Source organism: Crocuta crocuta, unplaced genomic scaffold, assembly GCF_008692635.1.
Source record: "Crocuta crocuta isolate KB4526 unplaced genomic scaffold, BGI_CrCroc_1.0 scaffold177, whole genome shotgun sequence".
NCBI lineage: Eukaryota > Metazoa > Chordata > Mammalia > Carnivora > Hyaenidae > Crocuta > Crocuta crocuta.
Window position 1 is genome coordinate 2,093,224 of NW_027531880.1, and position 26,644 is coordinate 2,119,867.

At 43.2% G+C, this 26,644-nt stretch overlaps 1 protein-coding gene across 2 annotated transcripts in view; it reads right to left on the reverse strand.

The window, feature by feature from the left end:
• CSGALNACT1 (chondroitin sulfate N-acetylgalactosaminyltransferase 1) overlaps positions 1-26,644 on the reverse strand; it is a 349,679-nt gene that overhangs the window by 30,645 nt on the left and 292,390 nt on the right. For both annotated transcript variants that reach the window (XM_077773090.1, XM_077773089.1), the window contains exon 4: positions 12,519-12,735. In XM_077773090.1, coding sequence (XP_077629216.1) covers positions 12,519-12,735 — 217 coding nt within the window. The remainder of the gene's footprint in view (positions 1-12,518; positions 12,736-26,644) is intronic.

Here is a 26,644-nt window from a genome sequence, read left to right on the forward strand (position 1 = left end):
TCACTATTTTCCTAACCCCCCAACAGCAGTCCACATCACAGCTTTCTGGAAGTCCCTGAGCTCTAACTGCAGAGGTCAGTTTATTCAATGCTTTTTATAATGCCATCAAAAAAAGAATGACTGCTTAGCTGGGGTTGTTGGGAGAAACCCAAAGATGTAGGAGATCTGGTTCCTCTGCTCAACAAACTTGGGAAATAAAATGAGCTCAAACAAAATAATGACACCTCATGGCACAGATAAGAAGTAGACAGAATTCAGAAAGCACAGCAAGTCCTTAAAAGCTGGAATGGCTAGGGCCTGAGGGATGGTTAGGATAGAGGAAGAGAGGAAGAAGAAGAGAATCCCAGATGGAAGAAATAATCAGGGAAGATGATATTGACCCGAGGCTGGAGGCATGCAGGACTCACAGGCTTGCTTCTGAGAATCTGTTTCTTTCCTGTGGTTGAAAGGTAAGAGCTGCTTCCAAAACCCAGTCTGATGGCAGAGCTCTTAGACCCAGACAAGGAACCAGAAACAGAGGCCCAGCATGTGACAAAGTGCTTCAAACTGAGAGCTCCCTCACAGCCCCAGCCCCTGCAGTCTAAACCATACCTCCTGACAACAAAATTCTCTTCCATAAAAGATTTCTTTTGCAAACTTGCCAGATAATGCTTTAACTTTCTTTGCCAGGGTAGAAAGAAAGAACACACATAGCGCCAAGCACTAGGAAAAACGTGCTTTCAAACTGCATGTGTCGTTGGAAAAAATGTATCCCAGAATCAGGAGAGGGTCACCCGCTGAGCCTGAATAAAAAGCATTCTTGTTTTTCTAGTAACATCTTTGCTGGCATTTAGAAATCCATTCAAAGCACTTCCTGTTTTCAAGGAGTAAAACAGAGATACATTGGCCCTGCACTCTTCATTCGCCAGCTGAGGCTTCCCAAAAAGGCAAAGTAGAATTGGTTCTGAGGTGCTTCTCCAGGGTTCCATTTCATTTTCTCATTTCTTCCTTCCTTCCTTCATTTAACAAACAGTAACCAAACAAACATACTATGTGCCAGATGCTCTACCAGGGGATCTTAAAAAATGAATAAAACATTTCTGCCCTTGAGAAGTTCTCTATCTACCGTACATAACTAAAACTACCTAGAACACAATAAACAAATGCTGTACGAGAGAATGAGCACAAGTGTTATGGAAACACCATCACCAACCTGTCTGAATGTGTGATTTTTCTATTTTTCAAAATAATTCTTACTAGACTCCATCCCCTGGAACAATGTGCATGAGAAAAGAGTGTGTATGTGGGTGACGGTGCACATGGAGAGGTCTGTGTTTTGGTGTGATTATTTGTGCCTGGATCCTCCGAGCTAACTTAGGTGCCCCTGAGAGTGCATCTCTATAACAACCATGATCAGGTTATAGCAAAGCCTGTGGAATAAATGTCAGGGAACCCCAGCTTCCTAAGAATCATTCAGGGAAGCTCTTCATTTCATATGGATGCTTTGTATTAGCTCCACAATCCTATTCTTCCATCTCAACCTAGAAGCCTAAAAATTCTGTTTCTAACTTCACAAATATGTTGTCTTTCTTCTTCTTCTTTTTCAACTTAAGCATAGTTAACATACAGTATTATATTAGTTTTCGGTGTACAATATAGTGATTTAACAATTCCTCAGTGCTCATTAAGATGACTGTACTCTTAATCCCCTTCACCTATTTCACCCATTCCCCCCACTCGCCTCCCCTGTGATAAATACAGCTCGTTCTCTGTATTTAAGAGTCTGGGGTTTGTTTTGTTTTGTTTTGTTTTGCTGGTCTCATTTTTCTTTGTTCATTTGTTATGTTTCTTCCTCAGGAGGGAGATCATTTGGTATTTATCTTTCTCTGTGTTATTTTACATACTCTCCAGCTCCACCTATGTTGTTGCAAATGGCAAGATCTCATTCTTTTTTTATGGATGAGTAATATTTCATTGTATACTCATATCACATCTTCTTTATCCATTCATCTATGAATGGACATTTGGCTGTTTCCATAATTTGGCTATTGTAACAATGCTGCAATAAACGTAAGGGGCACATATCTTTTTGAATTACTGTTTTCATTTTTGGGGGGTAAATACCAGAAGTGGAATTACTGGGTCATATGGTAATTCTATTTTTATTTTTGGAGGAACTTCCACATTGTTTTCCCAATGCCTGCACCAATTTGCATTCCCACCAAAGGGTATGAGGATTCCTTCTTCTTCACACCCTTACCAATACTTGTTATTTCTTGTGTTTTTCATTTTAGCCATTCTAACGAGTGCAAAGTGATACCTGATTATGATTTTGATTTGCGTTTCTCTGATGTTGAGTTACAGTGAGCATCTTTTCATGTGTCTGTTGGCCATCTGTAGGTCTTCTTTGGAAAAATGTCTATTTCTGGTCTTCTGCCCATTTTTCAGTCAGATTATTTGGGTTCTTTTGGTATTGAGTTGTATAAATTAATTCTATATTTTGGATATTAACTCCTTAATAAATATGTTATTTGCAAATATCTTCTGATATTTATCTTCTGATAAATGAATTCAGTCACAGGATACAAAGTTAATATACATAAATCAGTTACTTTTCAATACACTAATAATGAAGTAGCAGAAAGAGAAATTAACAAAACAACTGCATTTACAACTCCACCAAAAAGAATTATACCTAGGAATAAACCTAACCAAGACGGTGAAAGAATTGTACTCTCAAACCTATAAAATACTGTTGAAATAAATTGAAGATGACACAAACAAATGAAAAGATTTCTATAGATTGGAAGAACCAATATTCTTAAAATGCCCATACTACCCAAAGCCATTCGCATATTTAGTGCAATCCCTTTCAAAATACCAACAACATTTTTCACAGAACCAGAATAAATAATACTGAAATGTGTATGGAATCACAAAAGACACCGAATAGCCAAAGCAAGGAGAAAGAAGAAAAAACGAGAGGTATCACAATCCCAGATTTCAAGATATACTACAAAACTATAATGATCAAAACCGTGTGGTCCTGGCACAAAAATAAGACACACAGATCAATGAAACAGAATAGAGCCCAGAAATAAACCTGTGATTATATGGTCAATTACGCTTCAATGAAGCAGGAAAGAATATGCAAATGGTAAAAAGATGGTCTCTTCAACAAATGGTGTTGGGAAAACTGGACATAGAAAAGAATGAAACTGCACAAAAATAAACTTACTTATTCCGTGCACAAAACTTCTTACTCTCTACACAAAAATAACTCACAATGGATTAAAGACCTAAATGCAAGACCTGAAACCATAAAACTCCTAGAAGAAAACACAGGCAGTAATTTTTTTGACAACAGCCACAGAAACATTTTTCCAGATATGTCTCCTCAGGCAAGGGAAACAAAAGCAAAATTAAACTATTAGGACTACACCAAAATAAAAAGCTTTTGCTCAGGGAAGGAAACCAACAACAAAACAAAAAGGCAACCCACAAAGACCTTGTCTTTTTAAGACAGTTTTTTTTTTTCTGGAAAACAACAGCTCCTTCTCCCTGAGGATATTGTACCACAGAGTACAGGGACTAATTAAAATATATTTGCAGTCAGAAAACATGTATCACAGTCACTTATACACGTATATTTTTATTTCCCAAGAGGCTAAAAGCACATCACAGTCTTTGAGATCTGTTACTAATGTGAACAGCTGCAGTGTGGAGAGAGGTAGTTGACCATCACTCACACTCTCGGTACGTAGGTAAGGAAAGGAGTTCCAGAGATCCGCCCAAGCCCTGGAGGCAGCCAGGCATACAATCCACGTTTCTTAAGTACCAGCCTGATATTTGTATACCTCAGGTTACCCTAGCAGGATGAAGGATGTACCTGTGAAATCTCACAGCTTTGGTCTTAACCGGTCTAGGACTCTACCACAAAGCTCAGCGAGTTTGTGTGGCCAAGACGAGAATGGAGGAAGCCTCAACAAAACTCCAAATGTAAACTGGCCATGGGGAAGGACTGTTCAACTTGCTTTCCTGACGGGACCAATCAGATATGACTGGGCAGTCTGGTGGACTGGGGGACAGCGTAACCCAAGGCCTATTTGGAGGAAGTGCTGTACTCTTAGGGAGAAAACTCATCCTAAAATAGGGTTTCTCAGCCTCAGCACCACTGACAGTTTGGACTGTCAGAAAATTCCCTATTGTGGAAGGAGTTGTCCTGTGCATTTCAGGGTGCCCAGCAGCATCCCTGACCTCCACTCACCAGATGTCAGTAACACCCCCAACCCCCCACCTCAGCTGTGACAGCCAACAACTCTGGCCACTGTCATGAGCAATGAGTTTGCATCATGCAACTGATGCCTGGGCAGTCAATGGAAGCTGAACTTGTATTTGAGCATATGTGAAACATCCCTGAGGGATTCCTAGAAAGACTGCGGGGATACAAGAGGTTGGACATCATACCATATAAGATGAGAGAGAGACGGAAGGAAGACTATGTTTTCATATAATTAGGGGTACTTGTTTTAATACCTTAGATTAAGTTGTTACATGGATTCAAAAACATTTACTGGGTAACTTTGCTGTACAATGCATTATTCTCCTTGGAATAAGATTTTTTTTTTTAAAGAATCATTTATGGTGCCTGTAGGGGGACCAACCACCCAGGTTTGCCTGGGATTTTCCAGGCTTTAGCCCGAAAGTCAATACACCAGGAAACTCCTCAGTCCAAGCAAACTGGTACAACTGGTCACCCTACTTGTCTCAGGGACCCGACAGCATATTGGTAGGAATGAACAGCTGAAGAGTGTAAGGCAGGTTGGACTATGTGCAACAACAGTTTGGAGGTCTAATGAGTCAAGGGGCTGAAAAGAGTATGATTAATTCCTATTGAGTGATGGAGAAGGGGTATCATGGAAGAGGCAGTATTCAAGCTAAGCCTTGACAAAGGAATAGGCTCCACATAGGCGGAGAGGAGCAGAGAAAGGGTTTTCTTGCCTAAGAAGGCACAGATGCAAGGAAATTATATCACTATTCTTTTCTAAGTCAATTTCTACTCAAATATATCAGGTATGAGAAAAAAATCTATTATTTAGCTTTAATTATGTAGCATGCAAATGAGATAATACATAATGGCCCATTAGTCTCCGAATGCCACCTATGGTCTGCACTGACAACAAAAGGAAACTGCTTAGCCAAATAATTGGAAAAGAGGGCTAGGTTCTACCCTGAAGAGGGAAGTGTGTGATTGGGGCCTTCCGAAATCTGGCTTTAAAAAATAATATTCTTCTTTGGTTTGGTGGTCTTCTCCTGTCCCCTCCCCCCAAACTAAATTAATATACAGCTCCTGGATTTCATTATTTGAGTAGTCTGATCAGTACTACAAAATGAGACTGATTTGGACTCTCAACCAACCAACTGGCTGCCCATTTCAGAACAGCAAATGAGATCATTTCCAACTGATCGTTTTCTAGTCTTGGGTAGATGTTTTTACATAATCCGTGGCTCAAATGAAATAAGAAAGAGCCCCTATTAGGTCCCCAAATAGAAACTTTTCTCCAAGTAAGGTGAATGATGCAGATGAGTTCTTCTCAAACAATTGACACCCTAAAACCTTCCTGGGCGCAACACTGGTGTATGAATAGAGAAAGGGCCCACAGGAGGCATAGAAGGAGATGAGTGGGAGGGAGGATGATACTATGGAAACTACATTAGTTTTTCTTTTGGAAAACTAAACAGACCAGGGACCCAGCTCTCTCACAATCCTATATTTGATGATGACCTGAAGCCCTTCTGTTACACTCTAAATTCTACCAGCTCAGCCCTACCCTTAAGACTCATTTCTGTCTCAGAGAGTCTATAGTCATTGTTTTTTTAAAAAAAATCCAGGGGGCACCTGGGTGGCTCAGTCAGTTAAGCGTCCGACTTCGGCTCAGGTCATGATCTCACAGTTTGTGGGTTCGAGCCCCGCATTGGGCTCTGTGTTGACAGCTAGCTCAGAGCCTGAAGCCTGCTTCAGATTCTGTGTCTCCCTCTCTCTCTGACCCTCCCCTGCTCACGCTGCCTCTTTCTCTCTCTCAGAAATAAATAAAAAACATTTAAAAATAAAAATCAAAAAAAAAATTTTTTTAATCCAGAAATCTCCAGAAACCCCTTAAATGATTCTAGGTAGAAAAGGGATTTAAAAATCACCAAAGAAAATTTAAGTAAAAGATGTCCCTGATATTGCCTTAAAGTATAAACGCCTAGAGAGGGATGAGAGAAGAGTAAGAAGGAAAGAAAGAACATAAAACAAAAATAACTACTAAAGTCTGAGGAGAATCATAGCAACACGAAAAAGGGTTCTCAGACCAGCTGGAAGCAGTCAAAATAAAAATCAAGCAAACTTGAAATGAACTGGGAAAGATTTTTAAAAATCATAAAAAAACCATTTGCATAAAAATCTATTTTTTTCTGGGACAGGCTCAGAAATAAGGATGCAAAGACAATCTAAAGCTTTGTAATTATGAGTTTCTTCCTGCTATCACTAACTACAGCATGAAATAACTGACGAGCTTAAAACCAATAACCCAGAAGCCAAGGGAAACTAAACAGCCAAAAAGCAAATACGAGAATAGTTTCAAAGGGAAATCAAGGATTAAATTAAAAAAATGAAGAGCAGGAGGAAGAGGAGGAGGGCTAGGAAGTGGATGGAGGAGGAGGAGGAAGAGGAAGAGGCAGCAGGTTTTAAGTTAACATGCTGCTGGTCAAAGGGGAATATTATAATTTCTTACAAATTCTAGGAATATCACGCATTTAATGCTCACAGCCTCTTAAATAAAGACCATTAAGATCCAGTGCTAGGAAAAAGCTTTTCTCCAATCCCCCCAAAATAACAACCTTCTCTCCATTAACTCTGGCGGGCTGAAGTAAACTAGCCTTAGTTTCCCCCTTTTCCCTTTGTCTGCAGCAAATTCGGAGTTGGCATTTTTGACAATCTGCAATCTGCCCTTAGTCCCGGCTTCCAGGTACATTCTACATTGCTAATGAGTCTTCTCCACTCACCTTTATAAAAATGGGCTTATCAAACTTTTAGTTTTTGTAAACACAAGGAATTTTTAGGATTGGTTGAGATGATTAAAATAATGAGAGTAAATATCTTAGTCCATCTACTCCACGCACCCAGGAATCAATTTTGTCCCCAGGGCCCACACCCGACACAGGTCTGGAGCATGAAAACCTGGCTTTTGTTCCTTGCAGATTCTACCCCATACTTGGCCATCACCCCAAGTGAGCTGATTGCTCAGACCCTGTCTTCCCTAGATCCATTCTCTCTAGGGAATTCAAGGTTCTACATCTCTGTCTTCTGTCCAAGAAGGCATATTTACTATAATTCTTAGCCATTTAGGTGTTTTCTAGGTAAATAATTAGCGAAATGATGCTGAAATGAAAAACAAAACAAAGCCCTAAATCTATGTGTCAAAAGCAGTGTCAGAGCTGCAAGGGGAGCCATGTGGCCCAGTACTTAGATTTTAAAGAAGATATTAAAGCCCAGATGAATGACGCAACTTGTAAAAGATTCCTCATTCAAATGGGTCAGAACAAAAGACATTTGCATTTTAAAGGAAATGCAGTGGAAGGATAACATTTTAAATAAATTAACCTCAAATAGTGATCACTGCAAACCAGGTACCAAAAGTAGTGGCAAATATCAAGTCTTGCTACCAAGAAATGACTAATGAATGGACATCATCTTGGAAGAAACAGAAGGATCTATTTTCCACTCATGTGGCTCCCAGTCCTAGGCACTCCCTCCAGAAGTGCTAGGGAAGCAGCTGGGGCAGTGATAAAGTGGCCCCAGAGAACAGCCGCTCTGGGGAGAGACAGGGGGCCCCAACTCCCACTTCAGGATCTGTGTGAAGGAAGAGCCACAGCAGAATACATGGTCTTTCCACATCGTGTGTAAAGTAGAGAAGGACAGTTAGGGTTGTTTTCATTATACTTTGTGAACTAACACCTTTAAAAAAGGTGGAGTGGGCAGGAAGGAATAAAGATGACCATGGGTGTCCGGGTGATTGGTTAAGTTTCTGACTCTTGGTTTCAGCTCAGGTCATGATCTCACAGTTTGTGGGATCAAGCCCTATGTCAGGCTCTGCACTGACAGTGTGGAGTCTGCTTGGGATTCTCTCTCTCTCTCTCTCTCTCTCTCTCTCTGTCCCTCCCCTGCTTGTGTGTGTGTGCTTTCTCTCTCTCAAAATAAACAAACACTTAAAAAAAAAAGATGACCACAGTTATTCCAAACAAAGAGTTCTCCATCAGGACGGGGAGGTAGCCAAGGAGAACCCACCCATACAAAGTCAGAGCAAATGGCCCGTGTGGCTCTCGGCATGCCATCCAGAAGGAGGCTGAAGAGATACCTCACAGCAACCGTGCCTCAGGAATAGTAACACAGTTTAAGGAAGAAAGAAAAAGATACTAATAAGAAAGCAAGAGCATTCAAAAAAAACCCCAAAAAACAAATGAAAAACCTAGTCTGGAAGAAAATACAATTCCAACAGAAGAAAATGTCTTACAAATCGTGAAAGAATCCACAAAACAAAAAAGAAAACTCGATTAAGTACAGGAAGATCTGAGAAAGAACAGACACTGAGAGGAGACCTGTCCTGATTAAGCTATTAGGATTCAAGACTAAAGAAGGAATTCTTCAGGTGAAAGGAAGTCATTCTCAGGAGAGACCAAATAAAGTTGTCCTGACACTTCTCCACGGGATACTTAGATGCCAGAGGAATGTCTACAATGTCCTGAGGAAAGAAAGTGACTCCCAAGGATTTTTAAGCCCAGCCAAGTGATCCTTAAACTAAATGACCACAAGCAGACTTTCTATTCTGAAGCACTTACAAACCTTTTTTTAAATATTTTTTTAAATGTTTATTTTTGAGAGACACAGCAAGAGTAGGGGAAGGGCAGAGAGAGAGGGAGACACAGAATCTGAAGCAGGCTCCAGGCTCTGAGCTGACGGCACAGAGCCCAAGGTGGGGCTCAAACTCACGGACCATGAGATCATGGCCTGAGCCAAAGTCGGATGCTTAACCAACTGAGCCACCCAGGTGCCCCTACATTATGACCCTTCTTGAAAACTTTTCTTGCCTGTGCAAGGCAGCCAACCGCGACCTCAGGACTCCAGCTGCTCCTACCAGAACTGCTGGCAAGGACGTGAAACCCACCCAAACACCGGCTCTGTGGCCCCAAAACAGAGTGTAAAGGCTGCAAACCCTGACGAGCTAAAAGTAATAGATGGGATGTAGGAGAGGGAGAAAGTATAACTGTGCTGATTTCCTCTTCTTATTGTAATTTTTTAGTCAATCTGGTCTAAAGTTAAAATATGCAGCAAAAAAATACATAGTAATTCCAATCTTCTGTTTTGCAAAACTTTTTAATTTTACAGGAATCATTTCAGAACTAATTACCTCTGTTTTACAACAGAAAAACATTTTTTAAGCTTATTTATTTTGTCCTGGTCTCATTAAGAGACCAGGACAGCATGGGGGAGGGGCAGAGAGCGAGGGAGAGAGAGAATTCCAACGAGAAATATTTTCTTAAAGCTCAGAAATTTCTTCAGTTATACTTCAGATTTGTTTCTATAAATTAAGTCAGGTAAAACTGTAATTCTTTAATTAAAAACAGAATATATAGTATATCTTATGTTGTATTAAATTATTTCTAGCTAGCAAGTGATTCTTCTGTGTGCACGTATTCAAAGAAAAGTACCTACACTGGAGTTTAATTAATGTTAAAAATAATTAATTGGGGGAGGGAAGGCTAGGAGTTTCTAAATAATTCATTCCTTGTGTTCTATATTGTTTAAATGTCTGATAAGAGCTATATATCACTTTAATAAACTAAATACCCATGTTTAAATTATAACAGCCAAAAATAAAATCTTTCGTTGAATTTTTAAACAAAACATAAAACATATGGTAACTACATAAAAATTTACAAACCAGAATTCAAAAGAAGGAAACAAAAGTCACTCATGATGCCATCTTCAGTGCCAGCCAGAGTTAGCATCTTCTAATTTTAGGATGGAAGGGATTTCATAAAGACAACATCAAATATTTAATAAACAGCCCCTTGTATTTTCTCCCATACTTTTATGTTTGTGTTAATTCTATTTAAATATTTAATTGAACGGCGTTTACTTTCAGTTCTGGTATGCAGTAAGAATTAAATTTTTTCTGCTATGTTTGATTAGTTGTCCGAAGGCCATACACTGAACAATCCTGCTGGCTGCTTTGAAATCCACCTCTACTAAGTTCTGACACAAAATTAAATATTCTCAGGTTCGAGTACCCTTTCTCATCCCATTTTTTTCAAGGGCCCAACACACTCAGAAACCCCTGGAATATAGAGCAAACTCCCCACTCAGCTTCCGCTCAAGGGTCCTCCGTCCTGGGAAATCTTTCTTATGGCTCACTGCCTCTGGTCTCTATTTCTGCTGTAGCTCCCAGCTCCCTTAGAGTAGCATCTGGATGCGGGCACCACCTCTGGAGCTCATCTCCTTACCCCTATATCTGGTTGAGTGTCTGGCACACAGAGGCCTTCCAAATATCCTAACCAAGTAGCAAGCCTTCCCAGCCACCCTCTCCTGCCTACATGCCACAATTTATTTTAAAACATTAACTAGAATTACATTTCATTTTATCATCTTAATGTTGGAGACTGGTAAACTAGCCATTTTACCTCTTTCAACAATATTCCCCTTCCAGTTTTATTCCTATTATTAAATACTTGCAATCCGGTCATATATAACCAAGAGAATCCTGCTACTCTGGGCCCCAGAGTCCTGCGCACAGGACTGAGCAGACACTCCTTTAGTGTGAGCGATACCTTGCCAAGCCCAGCAAGCTCGGTGACTGGCCTCCAAGACTGGCTGACAAAATCTCAGGGCCCATAATCTGGCAAGTTCTAGGCACCTTCCTAGCCAAAGACTCTCACTATCAACTAGTCCTAGAAATGGGCACACCAGCTGCTGGGAGCAATGATTTGATTTAATGCCCAGTGCCAACCACAGGTTCCGTCCTTCTCAGGAAATCATGCTTAATCAAGCAGCAGCACTCCGACATCCCAAAGAGAAGGCAGGGAACACAGAAACCCTGAAGGAAGGCTGTGAGGAGCCAAAGCTCCAGAGACACTTCTCTATTGGAGCCAGAGGACACTGCCAACACTCAAGTGACGGTCCCAGAGGGGTACCTACAAATCAGGAACAGCTGAAAAGTTCAGCCCACCCTACCCTGCATGGTGTCGCAACTGAAGGGAAGCTCCTAAACCTGGAGAAGATAAGACAACGGACATTGTGATAACTGTCTTTAAAGATTTAAAAGCCTATAATGTATATAAAAGGAAATGGATTTGTTCAGTCATTTCCTCAGAGGCTAGAACTGGGCCCACAGGGCATAAATCACAGGGAGGTGGACCACAGTCCAAATAACAGCCCGCTGTCCATCTGGAGCTGATCAACAACAGAGCAGCCTGCCTGGTGAAGGACGCCCTTACATGGCATAGAGATGTGTGTCAGGGATGAATGATATCAAGGGATTCTGAACTGAGATGAGACCAGGTGACCTCCAAGGGCCTCTTCTAAAACTACTGAATTCTGACCCTAAAATGTATTTAGAGAAGGGCTGGTCTTCAAATGTAAAAATTTTTAAAAAACTGCATTCATTATCCAGAATCTTGAGAAGTATCAACCACACCCTTCTACTGAGCATTAATGATAAAAGATTAAAAATATGTTTGATCCTCCAAGATTTATAATTACATACATATTAACACATATAATCTTTAAAATAAGCTGGCTAGCTAAGTGAGCTCATTAACTTCACCCAGTATATGGAGGTTAGTCGTAACGGCTTACAAGAGCCAACACTGCACAGTAAAGAGCTTGAAGACACATATGTAAAAACTACATTACTGCATCTGAAAATAAAACCGCACTTCGTCTTCTTGAGTAGCTACAAAAATGAGTGCTTGGAAACCTTGTGGCATAATTCTAAATTTAATCTCTGAGGAGATGTAGGTTAGAATAAAAAATGGATTCCGATCCAATCCATGGCAGCCACTGCAGGAGCACAACAACTAACGAAGGCTTCCTGCAGCTGAGGGCACACCTCCTCCAGCCAAGTCTGCGGGTCAGGGGGCGCTGGCTGTCCAGAGTCTGGGAGAGGCCTCGCTCACGGCCCTTTCTGTCCCCAAACCTGAGCCTAAAGTCAAGCTAGGCCTGAACACAGCCGGCAGTGGGCCATCTTTGCAGATCCTGATGAAAAGCCACCCTTCCGAATTTTCACTTCTTAAAGTAAATATGCTTATCTGGCAGTTTTCTAGTTGCTTTAGGGAAAGGCAAATACAAACGATAAACTTTATATGAAGAAAATAGAGTTGAACAAGAAGAGAAAGGGGCCTTTGTACTGGGCAGGGGAAATGAGGGACATGCCGGGAAATGATAAGAGCATGTAACGCACAGCACAGTGAGGAAGGGATGCATGTACTGACAAACAAACCTGAAGTTCTGCATGAACTGCCGGAACTTGTCCGCCCTCTTTGCCAGTGGCACGATAACATTGATGAGCGTGTTGGCCATGTTGAGCTTCTCTTGTTTTACTTTCATGATAGGGCCAAACGGTCGAAACAACACAAGCCGTCTGAATTCGTGCTTCTGCTCCCCTTTGAAGGTGAGCTCATACAGAGTGCCTTTATCCCTTTCGGTGCGGTAGATCCCTGTCAACAGAAATGCAAAGATAGTTTCAAAAATCAACCTTGGCTGCTGAGTGTTTTTAATAGCTGAGATCTAGCACAAAATGCCTTTGAAAACATTAAATTAAGATGAACTCTCTACATGTAATAACTATTAGAAAACCCCAAATGCTCCTGTATTTAAAAATCCCCAAAGAAATCAAAATACCATCAATTTAAAAATCACATTCTGAAGACTTCATAAACATGAAAAAAAGTTTGTAATGTCAGACACAAAACTGTATTTATACCAAAGGCGTTCAAAAAAGGACTGTAAGGAAATATGCCAAAGTAAGATTGGCTGTGATGTGGAATAGTGTGTGTTTTTTTTCTTTTCTGCTGTCATCCACACTTTCAGCAAGATTATTAGATAAGTATTGTAATTATTCTACTTACTTAATTAAAAAAAATGTTAAAATTATCTCAGAAATTATAGCCATTTCAGATGAACTGACCATAGTAATCTACTTGGGGTACTTCAGAGTGGCCCTGTGGAAGTTTCCGGAAACACTAAAGCACACAATGACATAAAATACCCAGCACAATGGCAGGCACACATCTTATTTAATTTCATACTGTCCTTCCTAACTCTGAGGAGCAGCATGGCTCAGTGCTCCAGAACCAGACTACTTGGGAGATCTATTTACGGCCCCTCAAACTGAGTTCTATGCCATGTCACTCGTACTGAAACCTCACAGTCTCATTTGTCAGACTGAAGTTGTGACTCATCAACTCTCAGGATGAACCTCCTAAAGGCCTGATTCAACAGAATTTTTTCTGTCAAATAAGCAAACGATTGCCCGCTGCCTAGGTCCCACTGCCTGCCCGACATCACTGGTATGGTGGGTGTTTTTCCTATAGTCAGAAGAAACTCTTGCAATATTCCAGCCAGCCACCAGATAGATCAGCTCCCTCCTCTTTCACCTCGGACTTGCCATGTTTTCTATTCCAGCTCTCTTCCCTCCTCTCAATCCCCACATTAGCTAGAATGCACCTTCCAGTCTCGGGAGAAGCTATAAAAGTACATCTCAAGGAAATACCCGCCTGCGGGGAGCTACAGTTCTCGAGGCTTCTGACAAAGCGCCCCTCCTTTCTTCCTCACTCCCTTTTCTCTTTGGGCACTACAGGGCTTCCCCACAAATACTGCTGGCTTCTCTGCCCCGCTCTCTGCTCAACAAGAGCTTTTCATTTTACAGCCCAGTTTACAGCCTCTTTGATCCTGTTCAAAGTCTGGGTCTCCTTCAGGTGCCATAGAGAGGTGGCGTTTGGTACTGCGGATTTTCAAGGCAGTCTCATTTCTTACAGCTGTCCCAAGGGCCTGCCTCGAGATTCCCAATGCGCAACCCGCCGGCAGCCAGCACAGGTGATTTAATGACCGGAGCACACGGTCACAAGGACCGACTTCTCTTCGGAAGCCTCCATCACTTCCTTGGGTAACAGGGCATACAGTTCAACGGCCCTTGAGTCAGGGCAGCCAAGAGGTTTTGCTGAACTCATGGATTCTGGACTCTGAATCCAGAACCCCTGCAGGGGTCATTCATGAAAGAAAGAAGGTTCATTTCTTGGGAAGCCCAAAGAACTTCTTTGAAAGCGGGAAGTGGTTCCTTTCAAAGTCTGTTAATTCCTTCAGGCAATTAGTGCTTATGGAAGAAACAGGCTCTTCTCCACCTCAAACTGTTGTCCACAGCAGCCGAAACCACTAACTTCCAGGGCAAAAATAAGGCTGAGTGACTCAGACAGGAGCTGCGTTTGGTAACAGAGCCCGTCTGCACAGCTAAAACAGGCCTGCCAGGGGTTGCGGGCTGTGCCTTGCTGGACTTCTGTTATCTGGGGTCAGTAAGTGTACAGTAAGTGTATGGAGAGAAATGTGCAAAAGGCTGCTGACAGTTTAACGGACAGATAAAAATGTATGTGGGACGAAGCTTGTTTTTTTAACCTAGTCCTTTTCTTTCTCACCATTAGATAAGGATAAGAATCATTAACGTTTAAAACATCTGAATCCCCAGATTTGAGAATACGGTAGAAATACAAGCCCATCTGAAGAGATGGATGGCTACTTACAAAGAACCCAGAGAATGTAATAATTCTTATAATGATTCTCGTAAGCACGTACGGGGAGCTGCCTTTCGCGGAGTATGTGTCATCAGCCTGGTGCGACAGGTTGGCAGTTTTGTTAGTGGTTTCCGGGCCTGGCACTCCTTACTCGGAAGGCCAGCACACGCAGGCTAATCTTGCGCACCACAATTTCAGCTCCGGTCTCATTGTCTTCTACATCCCATGCCTCGACAGTTATTACATCAACTTTCTGGCATGTTTCCCCATACTCTGCCTAATTAAATTAATGATGTCTTATAAATCTGATGCAGATCTCTTAATTCTCTCTATTTGAAAACTCTCTTGCAACCTGTGTCCACTAAAAGCCACACTCAGCCAGCCACCCGCCACACCTGCAGGCACACCCTCCCACACCCGCAAACAGGCCCCCTCCGTCTGTTTGTAACACAAAGGACAACTCCTTAATGCGTCCCTGGGCCTCCTGGAAATCTTCAGTGGTGGAAACACAAAGGGACTGAGAGAAAAGGACAGAAGTCTTCTGAGACAGGAATGATTTTTCAGCCAGTGAGCTGGCATGCACACCAGCGAATGCAAAGCAAACCGGCTTTGCACAGGATTGCATCATTTTTATGCATTATGTAAATTAAAGATCAAAATAAGAACTCTGGAGCTAGCTTAGATTTTGGTTTAGATACTCTAACTGGCACCCGCTTTTCCCTTCTTTCTCTCCATAGACGCTAAGTTTACTTTGAGTTTGGTGTTTCTGCTTCCTGAGCAAGCGTCCTAGTGCGCATCTTACCCTCTCAAGGGCACCAGGCCCTAGGATGACCAATTACGTGGGGATACCTCCAGGCATCCAAGATACAGGTCCATGGTCTGCGGCAAATGTCTGTCCCGTTAGCAGACCAGGAGCTAAGGAGACATAGGGCCCCTCTCTACAACTTGTCTTCAATGTAGGACCTCAGAAATCAAGACACTGGAGGCCAAGGAGGTGCGACTCCTTACCTCCACACTCCTGCTACCTTCACTCACTACGTGTGCCCAGGCTGGGGCCCAGTGCCGCACTGCTGATCCCAGAAGGGTCTCCACTCTCATCCCTGCCTTTTCTACCTTTCCACGTGGAGCCTGGGGTAGGATTCCCGGCAATCCTCTGCCAACCCATGTCCTACTCCCAGGACCCAATCCATCCTGACATATCCTGTGGCCCTCGGCCTTCCTACAGCATCATTGTAATCCTGCTTCTCTCTCACCAGCTTCTTGGAGAATAAAGTACCAATCCCATGGCCAGGCCTTCAAGACCCTCCATAATGTGACCTCAGTGTACGATCCTAATTGCAGGTCTTACCTCTGCCTCCTGAGAAATATGAGCTCTAAGCAAGCTGGTTCACACTGAGGATATACAACTACTTTTCCCCCTTGGAGAAACTGGAACCTTCCTGCAAAGCTGGTGGGGAAATGGTACAGCCACGATGGAAAAGAGTTTGTCAGTTCTTCAAAAAGCTAAACAAAGAACTATCCTATGATCCAGCAGCGCCACTTCTGAGTATGGACCCAAAAGCACTGAAGGCAGAGACTCGAACAGACACTTGTGCACACATGTTCACACCCGCACTGATTACAATACCAAAAGATGGCAACAGCCCAAACCTCCGCCAACAGATGAATGGACACGACACGGTAGACACACACAGTGGACTACAAGCCAGTCTTAAAAAGGAATGGGATTCTTACACATGCCACAACACGGATGAACCCTTAAACATGCGCTCAGTGAAATAAGCCAGACATTGCACGGTTCCACTTATACGAGGTATCTAGACTCATCAAATTCCTAGAGAGAGGAAGCGGGCTGGTGGTTACCAGGGGCTGGGGGAGCAGGGAATGGGGAGTTAGTTTAATGGGCACAGAGTTTCAGTCGGACATGATGAAAAGTTCTAGAAATGGGTAGTGTGATGGCGACACAGTAATGTGAATATGCTTAATGTCACTGGACTGTACACTTAAAAAATACTTGAAATGGTAAATTTTATGTATTCGTTACCACAATAACTGCTCTCCTCTGAAAAGGCCTTGAATTTTCTCCAAACACATTTCCCCACCAGTCTACCTTTTTTGTCCCTTCTAAATCTGACCCTCCTCTCCTGGGAGGATTCCCACGACGTTCTCAATCCAGAGTGGCCATTCAATCCTCCAGACACTGCGGTCTTCAGAGATTTTAAACTTTTCTTTGCTGAACTAGTTTTTCGGCCCCTGAGGACTTTGGAGATCATCTAGGCCAACCGTGCCATTCTACAGGTGAACAAACTGAGTCACAAGGCAGTTGTGATCTACCTGTGTCCACCAGACTTTTTATTTTTTATTTTTTATTTTTTTTAAAAAATTTTTTTTANACTGACTGGAACATAACATGTATGAGGGTTTGCTCCTCAGAGGTCACTTTTCATATGTGACATTAACAGATCAGAGCAGAGCAGAGACACAGGGCCATGAAAAGCAGAAGTCAGAATAAACAATATAAAGTCTGCCGTAAAAACCACTGTTTGGCTCATTTACCCACAGATAATCTTCACATCCACCCTTAGAACTTTTCTTTTACTTTCATGCACAATTGTAACAGCTATTAAACAACAATCATCTAAATTCATAGTCTACAACACATTCGAAGTAGTAAATTTTAAGAGGAGATTCTCATAAAAAAATCTTTCTAGCAACAAAAGAAGAATGTATGGGAAAAGGGAGTCTAGAACAGGCAGAAATGCTGCCAGTGGTATCTAGTGGTCTCCTGACAGCAGTGGGGGGGAGGCAGAATATTATTTGTTTTTAATTTAAATGTCGAAGTTAAAACACTCCTCTAACATGCCTTTGAAGACACCACTGTAAGAGCATATTTTCCTTACTCCTATTCAAGGAGACAAACAGAAATGTCTGAGAAAGATTTTAATCCTAATATTAATTGTTAACTATTTTGGTGCTTCAATGATTTTTCAGTTAGAAAATTCTGCTTTGGAGAAGGACAAATACTGTATGTTTGCACGTATAGGAGGATTAGGAGGAACTTAATGGAGGACCATGGAGGAGAAGAAGGGGGGAAATGGTGGGGGAAAGGGAGAGAGGCAAACCATGAGAGACTCGTGAATGCTGAGAACTGAGGACTGATGGGTGTGGGGGGGGAGGGGGGAGATGGGCATGGAGGAGGGCACTTGTGGGGATGAGCACTGGGTGTTATATGGAAACCAACTTGACAATAAACTATTTGTGTAAAAAAAATCTGCTTCGCAGGAATATGTACCTCATTCCCAGATTGTGTGGGATAAACGAGACATTATTACAGTGCCATCTGTTGTCCGCTCTGTTTTTTTTAAGGAAAATAGTGGACATCTGACACTGTGGAAGAGATGTTCCTGAGACTGCCCTGAACCTTCAAAGGCTCAGGCACTCTACGTAAGGAATTGTTCCCATAAAAACACAATAAAAAGTAACTGCTTTAAAGCTCTTCCTCAGGTAGGGAAATGCCTATATGCACCTTGCTTTCCGCCACATCAGAGTGCGTCAGTTCACAGTAACTTCTGGACATGTCCCAACTCAAGTTTATCATTGTTCCAGCCTTCGCCAAACATTTTTTTTTTTTTGTCTGATAAGAAATGGCTGCACGGACTGATGTCCTTGTGGAAACAATTCATGAACTGCCTCTTCTTCTATTTATTACATTTGGTGTGTATTTGTTCTTGTTATAGACCCATGCAAATCATCGCCTGGCTCTTAATCTATCAGAAATTTCTGAGAACCTCACTTTACTTACTACTACTAACAGCTGACTTTGTTTTCAGAGGCATCCCCCCACAAGACTACAACCTACCAGTCACTTCATGAAAGCTCTCAGGTATTGGACAATAAATGAGAAGCAAAGGCCTGTTATGATTCCAGCACCGCAGTGGGCTGGGATCCTCACCAGGTACCCACCAGCCTGACAGGCTTCATATTCACGTGACATGGTTATTTTGATCCTTCTTGATTTCTCTTAGGGGTGTTACTCACTGTGGATTGTGTTTTATATTAGAAATATAAAAATGAACACAATAAAATCACTGTGCTCTCAGAGAGAAAGGTGGACAGGGAAACAACAAAGGCATAAATGTACGATAAGCACCTAAGAGAGTCTGCCCAAGGTGTAAGGAAACAGAAAGGAGGGAGTCTCTACCTGCTGGAAGGTGCAAACAGTTTGACAGAAGATATTTCACCAGGACTGAAGACTGAGTGGGTGTTTGCCAAGACAGCAAAATCAGAGAGGGCAGTCTATGCAAAGATACCAGTAGGAGCAAAGAGGCTGAAAAAACCAAACAAGCAAAAACCAATGTGTCATGTTTGGCAAACCTGAGGCAGTTCAGCAAGGCAGGGGTGCGAAAAGCTGGGTCTGGGACAGAGGCAGGAGGTGAAGCTGTGCGGTCAGGCAGGGCACACTACGCCGGCCCACCAGGTCATCCTCACGGGGACCACTGCGGCACCATCGCCTTGCAGCAGCGGGGCGGGGAGCGGAGCATGAGGGCCACAGAGACTGAGATCAGATTGCACTGAGGAGAGCAGCACACGAGCCAGTAAGAAATGACAAAGCCCTAAACTATGACAGGACCAGGGGAGATGATGAGACGGGGAAAGATCTCAAGAAAACGTGGATTAGAAAATGGGACAGCAAGCGGGGGAGGGGGAGGAAGGCAGTGTGACTCCAGTCACAGGTGAGAAGAGGGTTTTGAGTCAAGCTTTGGCCAGGCTGATTTCAGGAGCCGCTGGAGGGGGACGGAGCGCAGCAGACTGGCTTCTCTGGGACACACAGAGGTGGGCGTCCCCAGCCTGCAGGCTGAAGCTGCGGGTGTGGGTCAGACTAGCCAGGAGGTCTGTAAGGTGAGGAGAGGGAGCACGGGACGCAGGCCTGGGGTGTCCCAACCCCCAGGAGCCGTGTGTGTGCATCAGCAAAGGAGGCGGAGAGGCCAGGAGCAGTGACACAAGAACACGGGAGGCAGAAGATGGCACAGGCAGCCAGCGAGCCCGGGACTGAAGCGGTGCTGCTGTCCCATCAAGGTTAAATACGACAAGGATGAAACTGGCCCACTGGAGGGCAAGCATGAGATCACCGGTGACCTCACCAATGAGGGCTTCAGAGAAGGGGCAGGGCTCAAGCCAGACATGAGGCTGATGACAGATGAAGTCGCAGGAATGAGTTGAGGGAGTTGAGCATTTTCCTTTCATTTCCTTGACGCTGTTGAGTGATTGCTGCCTCTGGACCTTTGCCCTTTCTTTCCCCTCTGCCTGGGACGCTTTCCCTCAGGCCAGGCCACAGCTGGGTCCTTCTCACAAAGCCCCTTCCTCAAAGAGGTCTTCTCCAGTCTTGTTTGTTTGTTTTTTTAACTTTATTTATTTTTGAGAGAGAGAGAGAGAGACAGAGCATGAGCAAGGGAGGAGCAGAGAGAGGGGGAGACACAGAATCGGAAACAGGCTCCAGGCTCTGAGCTGCCAGCAGAGAGCTCGAAGTGGGGCTCGAACCCACGAACCATGAGATCATGACCTGAGCCAAAGTTGGATGTTTAACCGACTGAGCCGCCCAGGCACCCCGAGGCCTTCTCCAGACTCACCCCCACTCCCACCGTGCCACCTCTCTCCCATCACCCCTGATTCGTCACTGTTCCCACCACTGGAGGAAGTTCTGGGACAACCAGAGTAAGTCTGCATCCCTGACGGAAATCCCTTGCACAAAGGCCAGGAGGGCGGGAAGGAAGGTGCCCGGTTAAGAAGGGAATGAATGCAACAGAGTAGTCGCTAAGGAACTTACAGAGTTGACAGTGTTTTGTTTTTTTTTTTTTTTACAAAAAATGGGAAAAAGAAACAACCCTTCCTATGTTGAGAGGAAGGAACAAAGAGAAGTGGGCAATGAGTATACACAGATAGAATGAGAAAGTGGGAGGTATGTGGGACTCACAACCCTGAAAGGACGTGGTCCTGGACAGAGCAGTGTCACCTGCTCTCCAAAGCAGGGCAGAAATAAGAAAGCAAGGGCAGGTAGTGCCGGTTTGGGGCAAGGAACCAAAGGAAGGCATGAGAGTTAACACTAATTTCTCAGTGAAGCGAGAGGGAAGCCAGGGGTGCTAGGGGCCTGAGATGGTGGCCAGAGGACGGGAGACAGCCCAGAGTGCAGCTGGGCCAGAGATCAGAAATTTGTACTGATATCAGCACACATGGACCTTCAGTGGCTTTTCTCCGGCAGCATGAAGGACGGGCGGAGGAGGGGCCAGACAGTGATCTAGGACTGGGCTGCAGGACAGGTGTGGAGCACTGGGAAGAGAGCGGATGAAGGAATACATCACGGGGTCCAGGCTGGAGAGGGAGGAGTAAGACCTAAGGAAAGGAAGGTCAAAGGACACAGAATGGCTCAGAATGTGAATGAACAACAAAGAGACTGAAGTCAGAAGTAATAATAGAAGTCATGGGGGAAAATGGATTTCTGATGATGTGTAAGTTTAATGAAGCAGGGCTCTTCCAAGAGGTGATGAGGTCCAAGATGTGGCTGCCCTGGAAGTTGGCCTCCGCACTTTCCCTCTCTCCATGCCCTTGAGTTGGCCAGACCACATACTGTGCCCCTTGAGGTCCCCAACTACACAGATCTCTTTTTCACCTGAGTTCTTCAAGGACTGTGGTTTGTTATGAAGAAATGGTACATCCATCTCTTCCCATAACTTTAAGAAACCAATGGTGAAAAGTTACACAGACTAGATACCTCCCTGAACTAAAGACAGTTTAAGGGGCTAGACAATGGCAGCGAGGACTAAGATAGTAGGGAGTTCTGCAGGGATTCCAGAACAAACATCTGAGTGGGGGAAGTCAGAGTGGCCATTGTTGGGGCACATTTCCAAGTGGCTGGGGAACTTCCTCTCAACACACGGTACATCCAGGATGCTGTAGAAAGGCAGATATCTTTAGAGACAGGTAGCAGCAATGAGAGGGAGTTAAAAGGTTAAAGAGCAGAGAATATGTGACCGTGTTACTGTCTCTGATCAACCGCTGAGCTTGTCTATACACTACTTAAGTGACTTACTGCCAAAATAGAGGACATTCTTGCATTTACATTCCCCAACCCATGTCTATTTCTCAAACCACATTCATAAATTTCATCTTAGTTCTAAAAAAGTCTCCTAGGGGCACCTGGGTAGCTCAGTCGGTTAAGCATACAACTCGATTTTGGCTCAGGTCCTAATCTCACGACAGTGAGATCTAGCCCCATGTGGAGTTTGAGCCCCGTGTCAGGTCTGCCCTGGGCGTGGAGCCTGCTTAAGATTGCTTCTACTCCAGGGTGCCTAGGTGGCTCAGTTGGTTGAGAGCCAGACTTCAGCTTAGGTCATGATCTCATGGTTCGTGGGTTTAAGCCTCACATTGGGCTCTGTGCTGATAGCTCGGAGCCTGGAACCTGCTTTGGATTCTGTATCTCGCTCTCTTTCTGCCCCTCCCAGCTCATGCTCTGTCTCTCTCTCTCTCTCTCTCAAAAATAAAAAAAATAAAAACTTAAAAAATGAAAAAAGATTCCTTCTCCTCCTCCTCTGCCCCTCCCCTAGGCACACTCTTGAGCTCTCTCAAAAGATAAAAACAAACAAAAAGGTCTTCCAATGCATACACCATTTACCCATTTCCTTTTACAGACAAGTGAACTAAAGCCTTCATAGCAGTTAAATAAGGAACTAGTTCAAGGTTACAAATTATATGCTTGCAGGTGATGGGCACAATGATTCCATTTCAAATCATGTCAAAGTAAATCTCTTCAAAGGTAACTAACTTTTCCATCCAAAGGGTGTGTATAATTCTGTATTGTCTGTTCCTCCTTTCTTTTCAAGATTGACTCTCAAGGACAGAAAAACATCAACAAAGATCACACCAGAAAGTTAATTAACTTTCCAAAGTATATCAGGTAAGTCAGTCTTAAAACTCACCTTTGAAGATTAATATATTATTGATTCATTCATGGACAGCAAATTCCTCAACTTTAAGAATTGGGATTAAATACCTATGTCTTCACAGGGCCATTGTAAGGATTAAATAAGTTAATACATGCAAACATGCATGCCTGGTACATGGGAAGTACTCAGTGATATCAGCAATAGCAATAACCTTAACAACTGTCATTACTGCTATTATATTATTATGTCATCCCACTCTGCTCCATTAGCCATTCCTGCTCTTGGTCAGAGAGGCCAGGGCTCTGGGGCAAGCCCCCCTCTCGCTGTGCTCTACACTGGCATTAAACATGCTTGGAAATCCAATCACTCATTTTTAAAAGTCATCATTGTGGATCCAGAGATATGAGGATTCTTGAATATTCTGGTAAAAACCCTTGTAATACACAAATTAACATATATGATATTTAAGTCAAGGAAATGTCTAGCAATGTTGCAATAAGATTTTTTTTTTAGCTATTGCTTGCAAAATCCATTTCTAGTGCATAACGACTGGAATTTTCAAAACATTGATCCCATAGCCTTTTATCAGATACCATGACCTTTGGTCTGACTACACCATCCACTCATGACCTTCCTGGTTAGCAAAGCCCTTTACCGTATCACACCTACATCCCAATCACTAACATAATTCATACGTAGAACAGCCTCCTTGCCTCTGCCAGATACAACCAGTCTCTTCGCTGTTGCTGACAGCTTCTCTGGCCAACCTACGCCAGAGACTCACAGTCTAACTCTGGCTTCACTGTTCACTTTGTGCCACCTTAAATAAGATATTTAATGACACAGGGTTCCCACTCCCTAGTCTTAAAAATTGAATCACAGTGTACGTTCAAAGCAACAACATCAACTGGTTTGTGCTTCAAGGAAATTGCATCTCCTATAAGCATTTATTTTATTTGACTAACTCATCTAATTAGTCAGTGGTAAAAAGTCATTTGAGCTTTACAAAATAGGCTGTAAGAGTGAATCATTGAACATTTGGGGGAAGATATGTATATTTCTGTGGAACTTCTGAGCTACATATAAACCACAGCAGGCTGAAGTGCAAGAAAAGAATCAGAAGACCTACAATATAGGTCCCAATTTTCTAACTTGAAATAGACTTGAGTTGGCCTGTATTTGTCTATGCTACTGGAAACTGCTAAGCTGTAGAAAATACAGATTCTAGGGGTGCCTGGGTGGTTCAGTCGGTTAAGCTCCCATCCCGAGGCCCAAACCTTGGCAGTGAAACCTGAATAATATGCCATTTCCTCCAAACCTAGGGCCACAAGGACAGTAAGTAAAGGGAAGATGATAGTGAATAATGGGATATGCTTCTGTCAACCCCTTAATTCAGTCACTCATTCCTTCAACAATCACTCAAAAAAGCACTTTCCACTATTGGTAACAGACTACAATACATAAAGATGAATAAAACATAGACTTGCCCTGGAGGGCACAGAAACAGAAATGAGCAACCACAGCACTGTGGTTAGGGCCAGGGGTTCTCGTGAGAAGCCCCTACTTCTGTTTGAGAGACTTAAGAACAGCTGCCCAGAGAGGCAAGCATCTAAGCGATGTTGAGGAGGAGAAGTAGCCAGACTCCATACAGGGTGCGCGAGGACTCTCCAGGCAGGCTGACCTGCATATTCAGTGTACAATAGTGTGGAGGAAGAATACGGTACATTCAGAAAACTACACAAGCTCAGTAAGGCTGAGAGAGGGGCCAGGCGAAGGACACAGCAAGACATGAAGCTCAAGGGCAGGTTCCAAATCACAACGGCCTTGTGAGTCACACTAAAGAGGACTTACTGTTTGGCACCACATAGGTTTTTGGGTTTTGTTTGGATGTTGGTTTGTGGATTTTCTTATGTTTTGGACAACCACTGTCACAAAAATATAATAATCTGAATCTTAAACTAACCACTATAAAGTTTTGAAGACCTCCCGCCCTGCACTGAGGTTAGCTTTTGATCAGAAGACTGAATCCTATGCACACTTTCCTCCACATTCTTACAAACACACACAGACACACGCCTCCACTGATCACCAAGGGAAAACACAACACGTAATGGGAGAGAAAATGTGTTTTCCCTTTGGGGTGAAAAGCATACTAAGAAACAACTTTAGTACTACTGGGAGCTGTGAGGTTTGTCAGCCCAACAGGGATATCCTTTTTAATATACTAATCTGCTCAGAATGCCAAGCTACATTTGGGTCATACTAAACCCCTGTGAGGTTGCAAGTCATAAAGTGACACTTGACAACAAAGCCGGGGAAAGTTCTTACAGAAATAATCTGACCCAGGAGAGAGAAAGATGTAAATTTTAATTCCATTCAACCTCTAACTTGTTCTATGACTTTGGACAAAGTCAATTCTCAAAGCTTCAGTTTCCCCAAACATACAACACGGGCACCAAACAAAGCACGACTCACCGTGTCCACGAAATAACAATAAACTAAAAGAAATACAATTTTTTTACCTGCTTATATTTCTATTTCTTAATTTTTTTCCATTTTATTCTTAGGTATTTATTCTGCAGCAGAAGATAAGACTTTAGCTCTGTTATCCTTTCCCATCCCAAACATAAACAAACATGCTTATATTCTTCCAATACACTTATCATCCTTGTGAGTTAAATTAGTATCTGGTTCAGAAGAAGCACAATTGTAATCTTAGGATTAAGAGAGCCACTGTCTATAAAATTCCTACAGCAACTTTAGTAACATATCATAACACTGATGTATATTGAAGACAGAAATAATTCCATATGAAGGCAAAACAATGTGGTCTGTAAGACATGCAGTTTTCTGGTGACAGTCTAATATAAGAAATTTTTTCAACTTAGAAAAATCTATTGGGGCGCCTGGGTGGCTCAGTTGGCTAAGTGTCCGACTTCAGCTCAGGTCATGATCTCATGGTTCGTGAGTTTGAGCCCCACAGTCGGGCTCTGTGCTGATAGCTCAGAGCCTGGAGCCTGCTTCAGATTCTTTATCTCCCTCTCTCTGACCCTCCCCTGCTCGCGCTGTCTCTGACTCTCAAAACCAAAAAACAAACAAAAAAGAAAAATCTATAAAAATAGGTAATATTTAACCTATTTAGATAGTACTCCTTAAATCTTTTTCTCGAGTAAGTCATGACCTTCAAATTATCTGGTCTATGCTCCCTGACCCCGCAGCCTTCAATCTGTGTGGGTCTGTGACTGCTTTGCCTAAGAGAGCACATGGAGCGATGCACTTTCCACTGTGTTTGCTGGAACACTTTCTCTTGGAGCCCGGACTGCCACGTAAGAAGTTACGCTACCCTGAGGTTGCCACGCTGTGAAGAAGCCACACTGCGGGGAGAAGCCATGCGAAAGCAATCCAGTTAGCCGTCCTGGTCCTCAGGACATCGCAGCCCAGCTGCCGGGCCTGGGAGTAAACGAGCATTGAGATGATTCAAGCCCCCAGAGGTCAGCCCCAGCCTTCCCGCCTTCCCAGATGGGGCCCCAAACATGCTCGAAGCAGACAAGCCATCCCCACTGTGTCCTTTCTGAATCTCTGACCCACAGAATCTGTCAGCATATGAAAATGACGACCTCAAGCCACTAAATTCTGGGATGATTTGTGTCACAGCAATAATAATTGGAACGTAACCCATAACAGCATGTAAATACGTAAACACACTATGCTGCTCATGAAGAGCACAGGCAAACATTATCAGTTACTGTGCTCATGGTATTATGACATCCCCTTATGAGTCAGTAGGCATGGATCAGGACATAAGGGCACTGGACCTCAGTTTGGAGCTGAGAAGAGGGAGTTCCCCAGACTGGACTAAAATTTTCCCCAGAAAAAATTCCGGGGCATGAGGGGTGGGGAATGCC